Genomic DNA, 15,559 nt, shown 5'->3' with positions numbered 1-15,559 from the left:
TTCACCATATCATTCTCTATATTATCTATAATGATTATTTTCCATAATTTTTAAACATGGGGAAAAAAAACCAGCATTTTGCCAATAAACAAACAGAAAAGCAATTCTACAAAATTCACTGGGAAATTCTAAAGGAACAGATACACCCGGCTACACAGAAAAGGTGACCTGGAGGGAGGTTCCTCCGGGTCTATCTGCACTATTCTCCTAGGTGACTCCCCCACCCCCAATTTATTTATTTATTTATTTAAATTTTCTGGCTGCCCCTCAAAGCATGCTGGATCTTAGTTCCCCGATCAGGAATCAAATCTGTGCCCCTTGCAGTGTTAAGTCCAAAGTCTCCACCACTGGACCGCCAGAGATGCCCTCCTTGGTGGTTCTTGCCAAGCCCTTTCTGAAGGGCTCAGGGCCCCGGGCCGTTCTGACAGGCTGGTAAATTACAGCAAACCCTGCCTCACCCTGTGGGATTGTCCTTATGGCTTCCAGAAAAACTGAGATTAGCCTGTTCAATCTATTATGAAAACCACCTCTCTACCTGCAGGACGCTAGGGGTATACATGGGAGATAGGAGGCTGCTTTTCCTTGTGGCCTGGCACTGCCACCTTTCTGCCATAAAACTGTAAAGTTTTATTAGTAAAATGCCAACACAAGCACAGACGGGGGGCCATGTCCCGGAGGGTCTCCTCCCACCCTCTCACCCCATCGTGAGTCTGAGGCTGAGTCTGAACACTCCATGAGCAGGGGAGATGTGCTGGAAGCAAGGTGAAGACCAGGAAGATGCGCTCCAGGGCTGGTCCAGGGCATCACTTTTCCCAAAGCGAAGGCTGTGACTCTCAGCAATAAGGACTCTCGTAACCCAGCAAGAGAGGCTCCTGCTCTAACTGGCCACTGGGGCCATTGTCTTCTGACACAGCCTGGCCAGGAGCCCTGCCATCTGCAGAAGGGAGTTCACACCTTCCGCTATTTTCATATGCGTGTATCCAATTTCCTGGGGGGGAAGAAAATCCAACTTAAATCTGGTTAATAAGTGAGGGAAGAGTTTTAATTTTTAAAACCTGAACATCTGAACCAAAGGTTTGCTCAAAATCGATGCAGGGAACTCAAACTCCAGCTGGAAAATGAACTCTGAGAAGTCCACCTTGTTTCCTAAAAATACTGATAGTTCTTTAATGGGTGCAAGCGCGCTCAGTCTTATCTGACTCTTTGCAACTCTATGGACTGTGGCCCGCCAGGCTCTTCTGTCCACGGGATTATCTAGGCAAGAGTACTGGAATGGGTTGCCATTTACTCCTCCAGATCTTCCCTACCCAGGGATCAAATCTGTGTCTCCTGCATGGACAGACAGATTCTTTACTACTAGTCACCTGGGAAGCTCTTTGATGGGTACTGCTAAGAAAATGAAAAAAAAAAAAAAAAGCCAGATTGCATTTGTCAACAGAATGCACCCAAGAGGTTGAATTTTACTCTTATTTAAATTACATCTCAATTAATCTCATTTACATGGCAAGTAAATACATACCTCTCTCATGAACACAGCCACCCCAAGGAACATCAGGTCACTGCCTGGCAGGACTGGCGTAAACAAGCCCCCAGTCCCCAGGACGACCTGCCATTGACTGAGCATCTTCCAGGCGCCTGGCCTGTGAGTGAAACAAAACCTCAGCGTGGCCCACATTCTCGGGGAGAGAGGCACTGCTCTACTCTCACTGACCTTGATAAACTCCAGTTTCAAGTATTCTGCCATCTGGAAGGTTTTACACACTCGAAAAATGTTGCTGATGATGTCTTCTGGGGAATAGCCAAGATGCCACAGGTGAGCAAGGATCTGGACAAAAGAAAAGACACGGAGGCCGTGCAACTGCAGACGACGAGGGTACCGGCGGGGGCGGCTAAACCCGAACCAGGGTCGGCCTGTCACACAGCTGGGCGTGGGCAGACCATCCGAGACAGCACAGGCGCTTCTGAGAATCGGCCCCACGGGGCAACCCGGCTCAAGGGCCATGCCCTTTAGGTCCTGGAGGGTGGGGGTGATCCATGTTCCCAGCGGGCAGACAGAGCCCTGCAAATGTTCTAAACCATACTGAAAGACGAGTCCACCACTGTGCCCTGTAACGTCTTAATCCAAGGCTCTTACTTTTTTCTTTCCTTGTGTTTACTATTTTTTAAATTGCAGGACAATTGCTTTACCATGTTCTGTTGGTTTCTGCCATACAACAATGAGAATCAGCCCTAAGTATACATTAGTCCCCTCCCTCCAAGGCTCTTAAAACGCCTTATTAATCATCCCAGGAAGCACCCTGGAGTGACTGAGCTGTGCTGAGCTGTCACGCGTGACACATACTCATGGCACAATTAGGCCTGAACAAACCCTGACCAGGGCAGAGATGACGACAGAGGTCACAGCCTCCTGCCTTCTCAACCCCAGGCCCCAGTTTCAACCCCAACCCCATCCCACCCAGCTGCAGGGTGGAATCAGTTGCCTTGGCTCCCTGGGTGCATTCAAGGGTTGGGGAAGCTCTGCGTCCACAAATCTGATGGCTCCCTTCAGTGCCTGGGAGTCTGCCTCAGTCTCCCGGCCTTGTGCTCCAGTTTCACGAGAGGTCTGCGTGTGTGTGTCCAACTCTTTGTGACTACATGGACCGTAGCCCGCCAGGCCCCTCTGTCCGTGGGGATTCTTTAGGCAAGAATGCTGGAATGGGTTGCCACTTCCTCCTCCAGGGGATCTTCCAGTCCCAGGGAGAGAGCCCAAGTCTCCTGCAATGGCAGGTGAACTTCTGACCACTGAGGTCTAGCCCTGTCCTAAGTCCAGTCAATTTCTAGCTTGGTTTGGTGGCAGCAGGAAGAAGGAAATCAGCTGCCATCAGACCAATGGCCTCAGATCACACCATGACCCCATGTGGATCTGAGGGCCACCCGAACCTCAACGATGCCCTCTGGAATCGGCTCCCAGGACCAGGCTCCGGGTCCCTGGATGTCCATTCCCAGGCTCTTCCGAAGACAGAGAGGCACAGCTCCCCTCCACTGAGAGAAAGATGGCTTCTCTACAAAGCATGGAGTTGGGGACTTCCCTGGTGGTTCAGTGGTAAGAATCCGCCTTGCAATGCAGGGGAGGCGGGCTCGACCCTTGGTCAGGGCACTAAGATCCCACATACCTCGGAGCAACTAAGCCTGCGTGTCACAACTAAGATACAATGCAGCCAAATAAATAAATATTAAAAAAAAAAAAAAAGGCAAGGAGTTGGGCTGTTCTTTCCTCACGTCCTTGGTGGACAAATTCCTCTCACAGAAAATCTAATTAGAGCAGAAAGGCATGATGCTGAATTCCAGGTGGATTACTTTTAAGCTATGTGACTGACAGTAAGGAGTCTAGCTTCTGAGCCAGTTTTCTCACCTGTAGAGGGTACCCAACTCTTAGCATCAGTTAGGATCAGTTAGAGGATACTCAGCTCCTAGCATCCGTTAAGAATGAGATGGAGTAAAGTGCCCAGCCCAGGGAGCACCCCCTCTGCCCTTCTCAAGGAGCCAGAGGTTTCCCCCGAGTCAGGAAAGGGCGAGGAGACCCACCTTGTAGGCCTCGTCGATGTCGGCGCTCACACAATGCTGGATCATCTCCTTTACCAGCAAGGGGTGGGGCTCGTCACAGACCTGCCCAAACCAGAAAGGAAGGCCCATCAGGGGTGGACAGGGCCCGTCCAAGGGGGAGCCCTGGTAGAGCCATGTCTGGGCACCCTAGGTAACCCAGGTCTTCACTTGCTGTCTACACTGTCTCCAGCAAGCAGAACCAGGTTTGGGACTGTCTCTCTCACGACCCAAGTGAAAGCTGGGCAGTTCCACCGGCCCCGACAGGTAAATGCCGCCCTGTCGACTGTGACGGCCACACCGGCTCTTACCTTGAACACATTCTCACTGTTGATGAAGCCAAATCCCGAGTAAGTAGACTGCAAGTTGTTCAAGGCCTGCCGAGGATCAGAAACACGGCCAGGCAGATTATTCCGTCTCTGTCCGCCCCCTCTCTCCTCTTGGGAGTCCACGTTTAACCCATTCCTTGCAGGCCTGCTCCCCCGAGGCCCGAGGCAACCCCACCACCACTGTGTCCGGTCAATGTCCCCTGGTCTGGCTATGTTCATCCCCCGTGCAGCAGTCACCTCCTTCTCCCCGTAAAGCGAGGGGTGTGGCCAGTCCAGGAAGCCGGGGCGGCAGCCGCACGCACCTGCCTCATGTCGCCCTGGGCGGTGAAGATGATGGCTTCCAGGCCGTCATCCGTGTACTGGACCTTCTCCTTCTCAATGACGCTCAGGAGCCTGGCAAGAATCTGCGCGTCGGTCAGCTTCGTGTAGCGGAGGACGGCACACCGGGACTGAATGGGCTCTGGACCAGGCGGGAAGAGAGTCAGGCTCCGGGGCAACGCACAGTGGGAGCGTCGGTCCTTTAGTTACTGGGAAGCAGCCGCACGATGCCCGTGGCCCAGCCCTGCGGGCAGCACTCCCCCGCCACCCAGCAGGTGCTTAAGGAGAACTCAGCAATCAGGGCTCGACTTTAATCATCAACCAATAAAGGCCCCAGCCTGCACCGCCTGGGCTGACCTTGGCTGACCTTCCCCAGAAGCGGAAAAGATCTTCGAGGATAGAGACATGCATGAGCCACAGCCCACGGGAGGGTCACTGCCGGCCCAGCTGGGCTCCGGAACCACTGTGTACACTGTGTGGGGGCCCTTCTGGGCAGGCCACCACCCAGCCAGGCGGGGGTGAGAACGGGGCACCTGCCTAGCTTCTTTAAGCTTCCCTGGAAGACTCGATGCATGTGAAAACCACCAGGTGGACGAATGCGGAATTCTGGGAGCTGTCCCTGAACTCGAGTTCAGACTGTGACAACGGCAACTCCATGATCGCAAAGCCCTGGGTGGGTTTCTCTCTCTGATCGATCCAGTTCTGCTGCCCCACTGGCTTTCCTCAAAATGTTCTGACCTGCCCAGGCAAACCCTTTGGCCACCCCCCCGAGGTCACAGTACAGTCCACCTCTGACCCTTGTACGTAAAATCTTCCACAAGCTTCACCCGTCTCCACTCTCCAAACCTCCCCATCTGGTGCCATGCCTTCTCTTCTGCTGCTAAAGAGCCCACATGAGCACCATGAGGACCCCAAGCCACGCAGAGCTGCCCCTCACCTATGATTTTATCTGAAGCGTTACAAGCGAGAGCAAAGCGGGTCGTCTTGGAGTAGATCTCCATGGTCCTCCTCAAGGCTTGCTGGGCTCCGTCAGTCATGCTGAGAAGAACACAAGGGGCAGCCTGCAGCTGAGACCCAGGTCCCCTCCAAGGGACCCTGGGAAGCCAGCTCTCCTGACTAAGCATGCTGAGTCTCCCTCCGGGACCCCGTGTGGGTCTCACGCCCGCAGGTTGTACACGGACGGCACAGGCTGCCTGGGACCGCCCCGAAGCTCCTGCATCCGCTCGTGTGGGGACTTGGGGCTAATTATCTGAGCCTCAGGGTCATCGCCGGTAAGAAGACAATGCTACTGCCCACCTCAGGGTGTTGGTACGACAAGTAAGACAATAACACACAGAGTGTGCAGCAGAGAACCTGGCAAGATGCAAACGCAGGCATGTACGTGCTGGATAAATGTTACTGCTATAAAAACCTTACAGTAAAATAAAATGGCTAATGTTACGAAAATGGCTAAGATGCAGCCCCAGGATGGAACAGAAAACAGCAATTAAAAACTATGCTGACGACAAGATTATAACAACATGGAACTCTACTTTTTATAAGAAAAATCCAGGATATAAAAATTATACTATTGTCATCCAAATTATGTAAAAATCATAGTGTAGAAAAGCTGTAGATGAAATAAAACAAGATTGTGCTCATATCTTCTAAGATTTCTTCAAAGAACACGAACTGTTATTTTCTAAATGTCACTTAACAGTCTTTCATTTATAATGTAATCAGTGCACAACACTGCGAGTGTCCTCAATGCTCATTGTCACTGAAAGTGACAGTCGCGTCAGCCTCTTTTCAACCCCATGGACTACACAGTCCATGAAATTCTCCAGGCCAGAATGCTGGGGTGGGTAGCCTATCCCTTCTCCAGGGGATCTTCCCAACCCAGGAATCGAACCAGGGTATCCTGCACTGCAAATGGATTCTTTACCAACTGATCTATCAGGGAAGCCCACTCAGTGTCACTAATGGTATATTTTAAAGCGACTGAAAATGGTAACTTTTATGGTAGGTGTATTTCACCACGATTGAAAAAAAAAAATCATTTAAATTACGCATGTCAGTGATGCTGGAACACACAATGAACTAACTGTCTTAGATGGATGTTTGTAAGTTACTTAATTAAGATTGGGTTTAAGGTTCAGGCCCCTATGGAATCATGTTTCAAGATGTGATGAGCAAATCTACCACAGAAGCACAAAGGCGTGAGCTTTTCCCTCCTAAGTTAGTAAATCCAGGCAGGAGACCTGGGGATCAAGGTGACGGGCTCTCGGCGAGGCCCCCTACCTGTCTGCTTCATCCAGGATGATGATCTTGTGCCGTCCTTTGGGCAGGGTGACTTTCTGCTGGGCAAACATTTTGATTTTGTTCCTCACAACATCGATGCCCCTGGAACGATGAGCCACAAGGTTATTGTCACTGAGACCAATTCAGTTACCTTCATGGGGGACTTTCAACCCTCAGGACACCACCATGGACCGAATTTTAGTTTTTAAGTCTCTTTCTTGGGGGCAACTCTCATTATTTACAAGGATTGACACTTCATTACTCTTATTCCTTCTTGGAGGTTTTCAGAACAACAAAGGGGAAAAAAATTACTTCCTTTTGAAAGATGGAATGAAACTCATTTTATCTTGCAATTATCATATGGGCCCACTGGACCCTTTTACAATCTAAGATACATTTTGGGGGTCTCCACAGTCTTACACCTCCCATACTGTACCTGGAAACATTTGCTATTTCATCATCACAGTAACTGTTTCATCATTACTCATCAATAATTCCCAACTATGCTCCAAAAGACTAAAATAAGAAAATGAAATGATGATGGAATTGCTTAGAATATTGCAATATTAAGGGGAAAAACTGTTACTAACTACTGCCCCATCCCTCGTTTCTTATTGTTTTGTGAGGTTCTACATTATCTTTCTAGAAGATACAAAAGTAGTTCAGATATACCACCTGAAAACTCTCACTGACCACAGTGGAAAATTCAAAATTTTTCATTTTCTACCTATAATGTCCCAGGGAAGCGGCAGAGGAAGATGTTTTGTCCTTATTAGACAAGTCAGAATATGAAGCAGGGAGACAGGATTCTAGACTCTGATGATGACGGTGAAATTGATCACACAGACAAAATTTCAGCGTTTAAGAGTCCTTGGATGCCAAAATCCTCCATGAATTTTCTCAACCTTACGAATCAAGGAGTGGGACTTCCCTGGTGGTCCAGTGGCTAAGATGCTGGGCTGCCGGTGCAGGAGCCCTGGGTTCAGTCCCTGGTCGGGGAACTGGATCCTACGTGCCAGAACTAAAGATTTCGTGTGCCACAACTGAGACTCGGTGCATCCAAATAAATTAATTAATTTTAAAAAAAGAATCGAGGAGTGACATATTTCTAAGGACAAAACCTGAACATATTTCTAAGGAAAACCTGAACATATTTCTAAAGACAAAACCTGAACATATTTTCATCCGGTTAGTCACTTAACAGGAAGGACTTAGCTCCCCAATGTCTGGTAGCAAGAACACAGACCATCCCATTTTGCTAAAATAACATTTGACAGTATTCATTCATCTTTGATGAGGTTTGAACACCCACGTTTACATACAGTCTGTAAGTGATCAAAAGCTGAAGGCAGGTGTGTTTGACAAGGTGACTTGGAAAGAAATAGATGATAAAGGAACAAAAAAAAAAACACCATGGTACTCATCACTCTATTAAATCTAAAATTACATTTATTTGCAATTATGGGCTATCCTCTCTTCAACAAAATTAAGAGCCACCAAAGTTTTCAAAACTAGTGAGTCTGATGATATATGGGTGAGAAGAAAAGGAGGTAATGGTAAGCTTGAGTCAATTCTTATCTGCTACCTGGAATTGGTATTTACAAAAAGGCGCAGCTGCAGGCGTGCTCCTGATGGCGCGTGAGCAGTTAGCTGCACTTAGAGCCTGTTTCCGGTCTACACACATCACCCAAACCCAGAAAACACTGCAGCGTGAAGAGCCACGTCCTCAAGGGAATAGCCAAAGGCAGGCTTTGCAGACATTTTATTCAACAGGTCCTCACTCAACTATCCCGTACTAAAAAGGAAACTGGGGAGACGTCCCTGGTGGTCTAGTGGCTAAGACCCAAGCTCCCAATGCAGAGGGCCTGGGTTTGATCCCTGGTCAGGGAACTACTGAAGACTGTGAAGTCGGGAGGAGAAAGGGGTTGAGATGGCTGGATGGCATCACTGACTCAACGGACATGAGTTTGAGCAAGCTCCAGGAGATGGTAAAAGACAGGCGTGCTGCAATCCACTGAGTTGCGAAGAGTCAGACATGACTGAGCGACTGAACAACGGGAACTAGATCCCACATACTGCAACTAAAGTACCCTGCGTGCCTCCACGAAGACCCAGCACAGCCAAATAAATAAATATATATATTTTTAAATGGTTAAGATGGTTAATTTTTTTTTTAAGATGGCAAGTTTCATGTGTATTTTAGCACAATTAAAAGCAATTTTTAAACTCTCCCTTAAAAAAAAACTAAAGCAGTAAGTCAAGTGCCTCTGCTGCCACATCACCAAGCCAGCAATCCCAGTTCTCTTTTGTTGGAAAGATTAAAGGAAAGAACAAAGCTGGTGAAACAAGCTCTACGTGCTACAGAGATCTCAAAAGTAGCTGTTTCTATGACAACCCAAAATGTACAACATGCGCTACCCTTCAGGCCTAACTTCTAAGGCGTACCTGTCGTTTGAGGCATTGAGCTCCAAAACCGCATCCTTGAGGGCTGGGCCCAGCAGGGCTCGTGCCAAACACAAGATGCTGGTGGTCTTGCCGGTTCCCGGGGGGCCCTAGAAATGAGGTCTCCAGTAAGTGCTTCGAGCCAACAGAATGAGGGAACCGGAACTCCCTCTTTACTGCTCGCCACTGTACCCGCTCACCCCTGCCTAGAACTGTCCTGACCCCGATCCGCAGCACACAGCCAATCTCCATAGCAACCAGCCCGCAGGTTGGGAGGGAACTGTCTCCCATGGTCTGGGGGAGTGGTCTGGGCTCTGTGATCATGAGTCTCCTTGAGGAGGAAGCTCTGTGCACAAGAATGTACCTAAGATGGGGGCGAAACCCAGACTCCAGGACGTTGCACAGGGCCAGGACCCGGTACTCACAGCGATAATGATGTTGGGCACGTTCCCTTCCCTTGCAAAGACCTGAGGGAAGAAACACTTGTGAAAACTGGCTCACCTGCCAACTTGACCAGTCAGGGCCCCCCAGCCACACAAGCTCTCTCGCCTCAGGGTCTCTTCACATGCCGTTCCAGCCTCCTCTCCTCTCTCCACCCCCTGCCCCGCCAGGTCTGACTCCCAATCACTTAGCTTTGGTCACTTTTTCCCCTTGGGGCTTAAGGCACTGTAGTCAGGTTAACCCTTTCCAGAACTCCTCCCATATGCGCCCACAGCCCCCGGACTTCCCCTAGAGGAGTGTTGATCAATGGCCTGTTGTTGTTAACACTGCCCTGGTGAGACTGTGAGTCTCATACAGACTCGGGATCAGTTCTATTCTGATCACCAGGATATCAACAGTTCCCAAAACCACATCACATCTGGCCCAGAGAAGATACTCAAATATCTGCAGATAAATAAGTCTGTAAAATAAATAAATACCTTGGTAGCCACTGACGTCTACACCCCAGTGACAGCGGAGACCCCCTCTGTCATATCTCAAATGGCTGGGCTTCTAGACTCCGCCTAAAGACCTCTCAGGCTAGAAAATCAAAGCTTGCTCTACGGCTGAACATTTCTGCTTGTCCTCTGCTCATGTCACCCTGAAGCCTGTTGCCTTGTTAATTAGTTCCTTCAAGCAGGGCTGGCCAAGCTATGGTGGAAGGGAAGGTGGTGGGGTGGTGTGGGGGAGTGGGGATAACCCAATCTGAGGCCTATTTTTATAAGCCCCCTAGCTAAGAATGGTTTTCACATTCTTGTTTAAAAAAATAAAAGAATATTTCGACCTCCCTGGTGGTCCAGTGGTTAAGAATCTGGCTGCCAATATAGCGGACATGGGTTCAATCCCTGCTCTGGGAAGATCCCACATGCCACGGGGCAACTAACCCGGTGAGCCACAACTGCTGAAGCCCGAGTGCCCTAGAGACCCCACCCCACAAGAGAGTAGCCCCCGCTCGCCGCAACTAGAGAAAAGGCCCAGCGCAGCCAAAAGGAAAGAAACAAAACAGTTTTTAAAAAACTTAAAAAACAAAAAAACAAAAAAACCCAGAATATTTGACAAAGACTTTCTATGGTTTCAAAGTCTAAAATACCTATTCACTGGCCTTTACAGAAAGTTTGCCACTGATGCTTCTGAAGAATACAAAACAATCTGGTAAGTCCTCTCTAATAAGCAGCCCTTCAAACATCTGAAGTCACCCACTCCAGCTTCTAGGTTTCTCTGCAAACTGAGTATCTCCTATTCCCTTAATTCTTCCAGATTCATGCCTGTCTTCCTTCAAATGCCTTGAGCTTATCAAAGCCACAATAATGAGATGTTTAAGATCATCTTTCAGGGACTTCCTTGGTTAAGACTCCACGCTTCCAATGCAGGGGTTAGGAGTTCCATCCCTGGTTGGGGAACTGAAATCTCACAAGCTGCATGGCATGGCCAAAAAGTACAAATTAAAATCAATCACCTTAAAAACTCACTCACCTCCAGCCTGCTCACGGTGTCTTCATTCCCGACAATTTCATTCAACTTCACTGGTCTGTATTTTTCAACCCTGTTTTTAAGAAAATGCAGAAAGATGTTGACGAGGCTATTTTCACACTACCCCAAAAGAAAGCACAAAAGGGCGATGCTGGGAGCTTTGTCAGAAGATGATATATTTTCAGTAAATATATAGCAAATGGTTGCAGGTTTTAAAGAGGTGTTCGAGCGCTGTTTGAAAAGTTAAGGACATGTGAATCGTGTACCAAAGGCTTCAAACCCGCCACAGCAGAGAAATACCTGTTGATGCTGGAGGAGGGCCAGAGCCGGCCATCTGGAGCAACGTGACACTGTGGTATCACAGCCTTCCTGTCACAACAGAAGTCCAGTGCACATGGCACTGACCTCATTTGCTCTTGACAGACACCGAAGCAGCCGAGCCCCCGTCTCACCCCTCACCTGCCAGTGTCTGCAGACTCGTGCCAGGGGCCCAGCAGGGCCGGCTAGACAGAGACCACAGGCCTATCCTGTCATCCTTTCAGGCTGTGGACTGGACAGGCTGGTGGCCTTAGGACAACATTCTCTTTCTTAAAAAATTAAATTTTTTTTGGCTGTACCATGTGGCTTGTGGGATCTTAGTTGCCCGATCAGGGATCAAACTCTCGTCCCCTGCACTGGAAGCTCAAGAGTCTTCACTGCTGAACTGCCAGGGAATTCCTAATACTTCTCTCTTTCAATTAATAAGCAAGCTATGTGATGAGAGAAAAATGATATTCTTCAGCTCTGAGAACAGAAATGGAAGTAGACTTGCTGGGATTTGACCATCAGGATTTCCTCTGCCCTTTACTATACTCTCTGCTTTACTCTGAGCTGGTACCCACTCCAGGTACTGGTCTTGCCCCAAAAGCAGCAGAAGCTTGTTTGCCATATACTGCAGAAAATAAAGGGACACCTCTCCTTCAAGGTCAGCAGATGAGAGCATGCCTGGTCCTACTCATTTATTCTTCACATACAGCCCCCCTCCAGGTACCAAGTGCCGTGGCAGGAATTAGAACTCTCAGGACGAGAAAAGTAGAAGGTGCAGAGATGAACAAGACATGATTCTTGTCATCAAGGGCTTTCCCACTAGAGGGGAGATGAAAGTGAAAGTGAAGTCGCTCAGTCGTGGCTCCTCTGTCCATGAGATTCTCCAGGCAAGAATACTGGAGTGGGTTGCCATTTCCTTCTCCAGGGAATCTTCCCGACCCAGGGATCGAACCCAGGTCTCCCCCATTAGAGGCAGATGCTTTAACCTCTGAGCCACCAGGGAAGCTTGTGAGGGGAGATAGAGCTTAGTAAATTCTACGACACAGCTAAGCTGCTTATATAAACCACAGGCTGCGGAAGCCAGGAGAATGAACAATTATCACCTGGGGATGTTTGGAGCTGAAATTTGAGTTAGACTTTGAACAAGGCAAACATACTCCTCCTCAAGGGACTTCTCAGCTGGTTCCCCTGCCTGAAAGCTCTCTCTCTGCACGGCCAAATGGCTTACTCCCTGAATTCAGGTCTTTACTCAAATATCATCTCATCACAGGCCATCCAGAGCCTGTCACCATCAGATACTATTGTTGTTCAGTCTGAGCCACTTCTGACTCTGCAACCCCAAGCGCTGCAGCATGCCAGGCTTCCCTGTCCTTCCCTGTCTCCCTGAATTTGCTCAAACTCATGTCCATTGAGTGGGTGATACCATCCAACCATCATATCCAGTCACCTCCTTCTCTTGCCCTCAATCTTTCCCAGTATCAAATATACTATATGTCTACTTGTCAATTTTTCACTTTGTTGTCTTTCTCTATCAAATGTGAGCTCTGTGGCAACAGGTTGCTTTGCACACTGAATTATCTTTGCTGCTGCTGCTGCTGCTAAGTTGCTTCAGTCGTGTCCGACTCTGTGCAACCCCACAGACGGCAGCCCACCAGGCTCCCCCGTCCCTGGCATTCTCCAGGCAAGAACACTGGAGTGGGTTGCCATTTCCTCCTCCAATGCATGAAAGTGAAAAGGGAAAGTGAAGTCGCTCAGTCCTGTCCGACTCTTAGCGACCCCATGGACCGCAGCCTACCAGGCTCCTCCGTCCATGGGATTTTCCAGGCAAGAGTACAGGAGTGGGTTGCCAGTGCCTTCTCCGGAAGTATCTTTAAGCGTCTAAAATAGGATTATGCCTGAAATTTACAAGGCAAACCACATATGTCATTTTACACTTTCTCGTAGCCACATTTAAAAAGGTAAAATTGGATGAGCTTAATTTTACTAACATAATTTAGAGAACCCAATATAGTCAAAGTATTATCATTTTCAACATGTAATCAAAATTACTAATGAGATTAAAAAAAAAAGAAGTCCTTGAAATCCAGTGTATACTGTACACTTACAATCCATCTCAGTTTGGACTAGCATCATCCCCATTGGCTGGGGGACTGCACGGCGCAGCGTATATATTCCAGTAAGTTATACTGTCCTTCATTTAGATATCTGTTCTCACTCAGAAATGGGGTGGGCTGGAGGGATGGGGGCGCGGTAGGGAGGAAACCATTACCACGCCCAGTGGAGAGAGTTGTGAGAGGTGCCCACAGGGAGCGGGACACCAGCAGAGAGCCTGCCCCACACCTGGGCCAGTGGCGGGTGACTCCCCACGTCACCATTTCCTCCCAACTCCCCAAGATGCTGCTATTTAAAGTGAGCAAGCCACGGAGAACAGGCCGGTGCCTTCTGCAATACTATCCCCGATTCCGAACCTGCGTCCGACACTTTCCGCTCAGCGATCATCAGAGTCCCAGCTGGCAGAGCGCCTGTGCAAGAGTGGGTGGTGGCAAGGGGTAGCTGTTATCGGTGAGTACTGTGGTCATCAAAACGTCGCTTCCAGAGTCCACACTGGCCACTCTACACCCCAGATGGGCTCAGCGACCCACATTTCTTGCCGCCTTCAAATAATAACCCACTGGACACCATCCCGGGACCTCCTGCGCTGCTCAGGTGAATGAACTCCCGCCCCTGCGTCACCCTGGGACACACGGCCCGCCGCTCGCCCACCCACACGTCCAGGGGCCCCATCGTGAATGGCCTGGGTCCTCACCACGGCAGCTCGTAGTGGCCGGCGCTGCCGGGGGCCTTGCTGGGGCCTGGAGCAGCGTCCTGGGCCCCGCACTCGGCAGTGCCACCACGACTCTCCTGCGACTCCATTCTCGCGCCGCCTTTTCCCGCCACCGGAGGCCCCGGCCCGTGACGCCATCACGCAGGCCCCGCCCCTATTTCCAAAGGACGCTGGGCGCGAGCGGAAGCCGTAGGATCGCCCCCTCTCCGCGCCTGCGCAGAGGGCACTGCCCGGGCTGGGCACCCGTTGCTATTGGCCGCAGTTGCTATGGGAGACCTGGCGTCCGGCCTCCTGAGTAAGAGGAAGGCGAGACCCAACTGTGCGGCTTTTCGAGATCGCTGGTCGCTCCGGGAAGGGACGTTGGTTGGTTTTCGTCTTTGTCTGGGAGGCCCTCTCCGCGCGGCGCGTCGGGAAGCGCTGTGCTGCGATGGGGCCTCGCGCCGGGCAGGCCTGGAGAGGTAGGAGCGTCCTGCCTGGTGCGGGTAGGAGCCGGGGCCTCTGGACCTTCCGGCCAAACTCAGGACCCGGCAGCGAACACGCACGGAGGCTGACGTCCTGCGGCCTTGGAAGGGGGAAGGCCGGAGCTGGGACGTGCCCTTGGCCAGTTTTCCCGATTGCCCAGAATTCTCCTAGCGGAACACCAGCTTCCATCGGGTGGGCTCCTGCACTCTGGAACTTGTTTACTATCAGGAAATGCTCACAATGCTACTACATGGGACGTACTCTCATTTTGCCGGGAAGAAACTGTCCCTCTGTAAAATGTGACTCAATTTCATTCTAGAAAAATAGGTACTGCATATTCACAAATGCTTTGAGCATTCTTTTGGGCTGGTTTTCAACCTGTTGAACTAATCTTTCCTCCCATAGCCTAATTGTCATAATAATGACAAATAATAAAAATAACGAGTAGTGACTGTTTACTGTCCTCTATTATGCATTATATTTACTGTCCTCTATTATGTACTAGTCCCAAAGTGGATACTCATAGTATCCTCGTTTTACAAGAAACAGGCTTGAGAATGATTAATTTGTCCGGTATCATGGGGTTGTACGTGGTGGAGCCAACCCACCATGTTGCCAAAAGAGTTTGTATAAAATTCTGTTTTATTGCACTTAACCATATTGCATCATAGTTTCAGGATAAAAATCCAGCTTTAATGTCTGAACTGGAGAATTCCCTGGCGGTCCAGTCTGGTTAGGATTTTGTGCTTTCAGTGCTGAGGGCCCAGGTTCAATCCCTGACTGGGGAACTTTGATTCCTCAAGACCGCCACTTGGCCAAAAAAAAAAAGTCTGAATTGAAGAAAAGGACTGGACCTTGTTTATCTCTATCCCTGTTGCTTAGCACAAGACTCTGTAAGTGTTCAGTATGAGTATCTTTAATGAACAGTAAGGATCCATGTTTCCACAACAGCTTCGGTCAGTTGTGAGGAACTGGGTTGCTTTATTCAGAGAGCTGATTAAAGCCTCATGGTTGTTTTCTTTCATCATAAGTTAAAATCTGTATACATTACAGAGAGATGACTTTATCT

The 15,559-nt window shown here is 49.4% G+C and overlaps 1 protein-coding gene across 3 annotated transcripts; it reads right to left on the bottom strand.

Moving 5' to 3' along the window:
* Positions 1–576: 576 nt before the first annotated feature.
* On the bottom strand, positions 577–14,136 carry RFC2 (replication factor C subunit 2). 3 transcript variants are annotated; one of them, XM_042240364.2, is made up of 12 exons: positions 14,011–14,136; positions 10,902–10,971; positions 9,374–9,415; positions 8,952–9,058; positions 6,507–6,608; positions 5,164–5,264; positions 4,211–4,368; positions 3,891–3,956; positions 3,565–3,645; positions 1,712–1,825; positions 1,520–1,640; positions 876–988 (listed from the first exon to the last, which is right to left on the bottom strand). In XM_042240364.2, exons 1-11 carry the CDS (start codon positions 14,115–14,117, stop codon positions 1,557–1,559), a joined length of 1,032 nt encoding a protein of 343 aa, XP_042096298.1. In that variant the 5' UTR covers positions 14,118–14,136; the 3' UTR covers positions 876–988; positions 1,520–1,556. The 3 variants fall into 3 exon arrangements, with proteins under 3 accessions (XP_027816931.1, XP_060261593.1, XP_042096298.1); XM_027961130.2 differs by lacking the exon at positions 1,520–1,640 and having other exon boundaries at positions 577–988; XM_060405610.1 differs by having other exon boundaries at positions 577–1,825.
* Positions 14,137–15,559: the final 1,423 nt, after the last annotated feature.

Source organism: Ovis aries, chromosome 24, assembly GCF_016772045.2.
Source record: "Ovis aries strain OAR_USU_Benz2616 breed Rambouillet chromosome 24, ARS-UI_Ramb_v3.0, whole genome shotgun sequence".
NCBI classification, from domain to species: domain Eukaryota; kingdom Metazoa; phylum Chordata; class Mammalia; order Artiodactyla; family Bovidae; genus Ovis; species Ovis aries.
This window is presented reverse-complemented; position numbering and strand designations above follow the sequence as displayed.

Bases quoted from the DNA above. Each gene is read 5' to 3' on its own strand.
- RFC2 (XM_060405610.1), bottom strand. From the start codon at position 14,117: ATGGAGTCGCAGGAGAGTCGTGGTGGCACTGCCGAGTGCGGGGCCCAG. The intron at 10,972-14,010 runs GTGAGGACCCAG...TCTTAAAAACAG, and splicing joins GGCCACTACGAGCTGCCGTG to GGTTGAAAAATACAGACCAG. The intron at 1,826-3,564 runs GTGGGTCTCCTC...TCTTTTGTCCAG, and splicing joins ACATCGACGAGGCCTACAAG to ATCCTTGCTCACCTGTGGCA.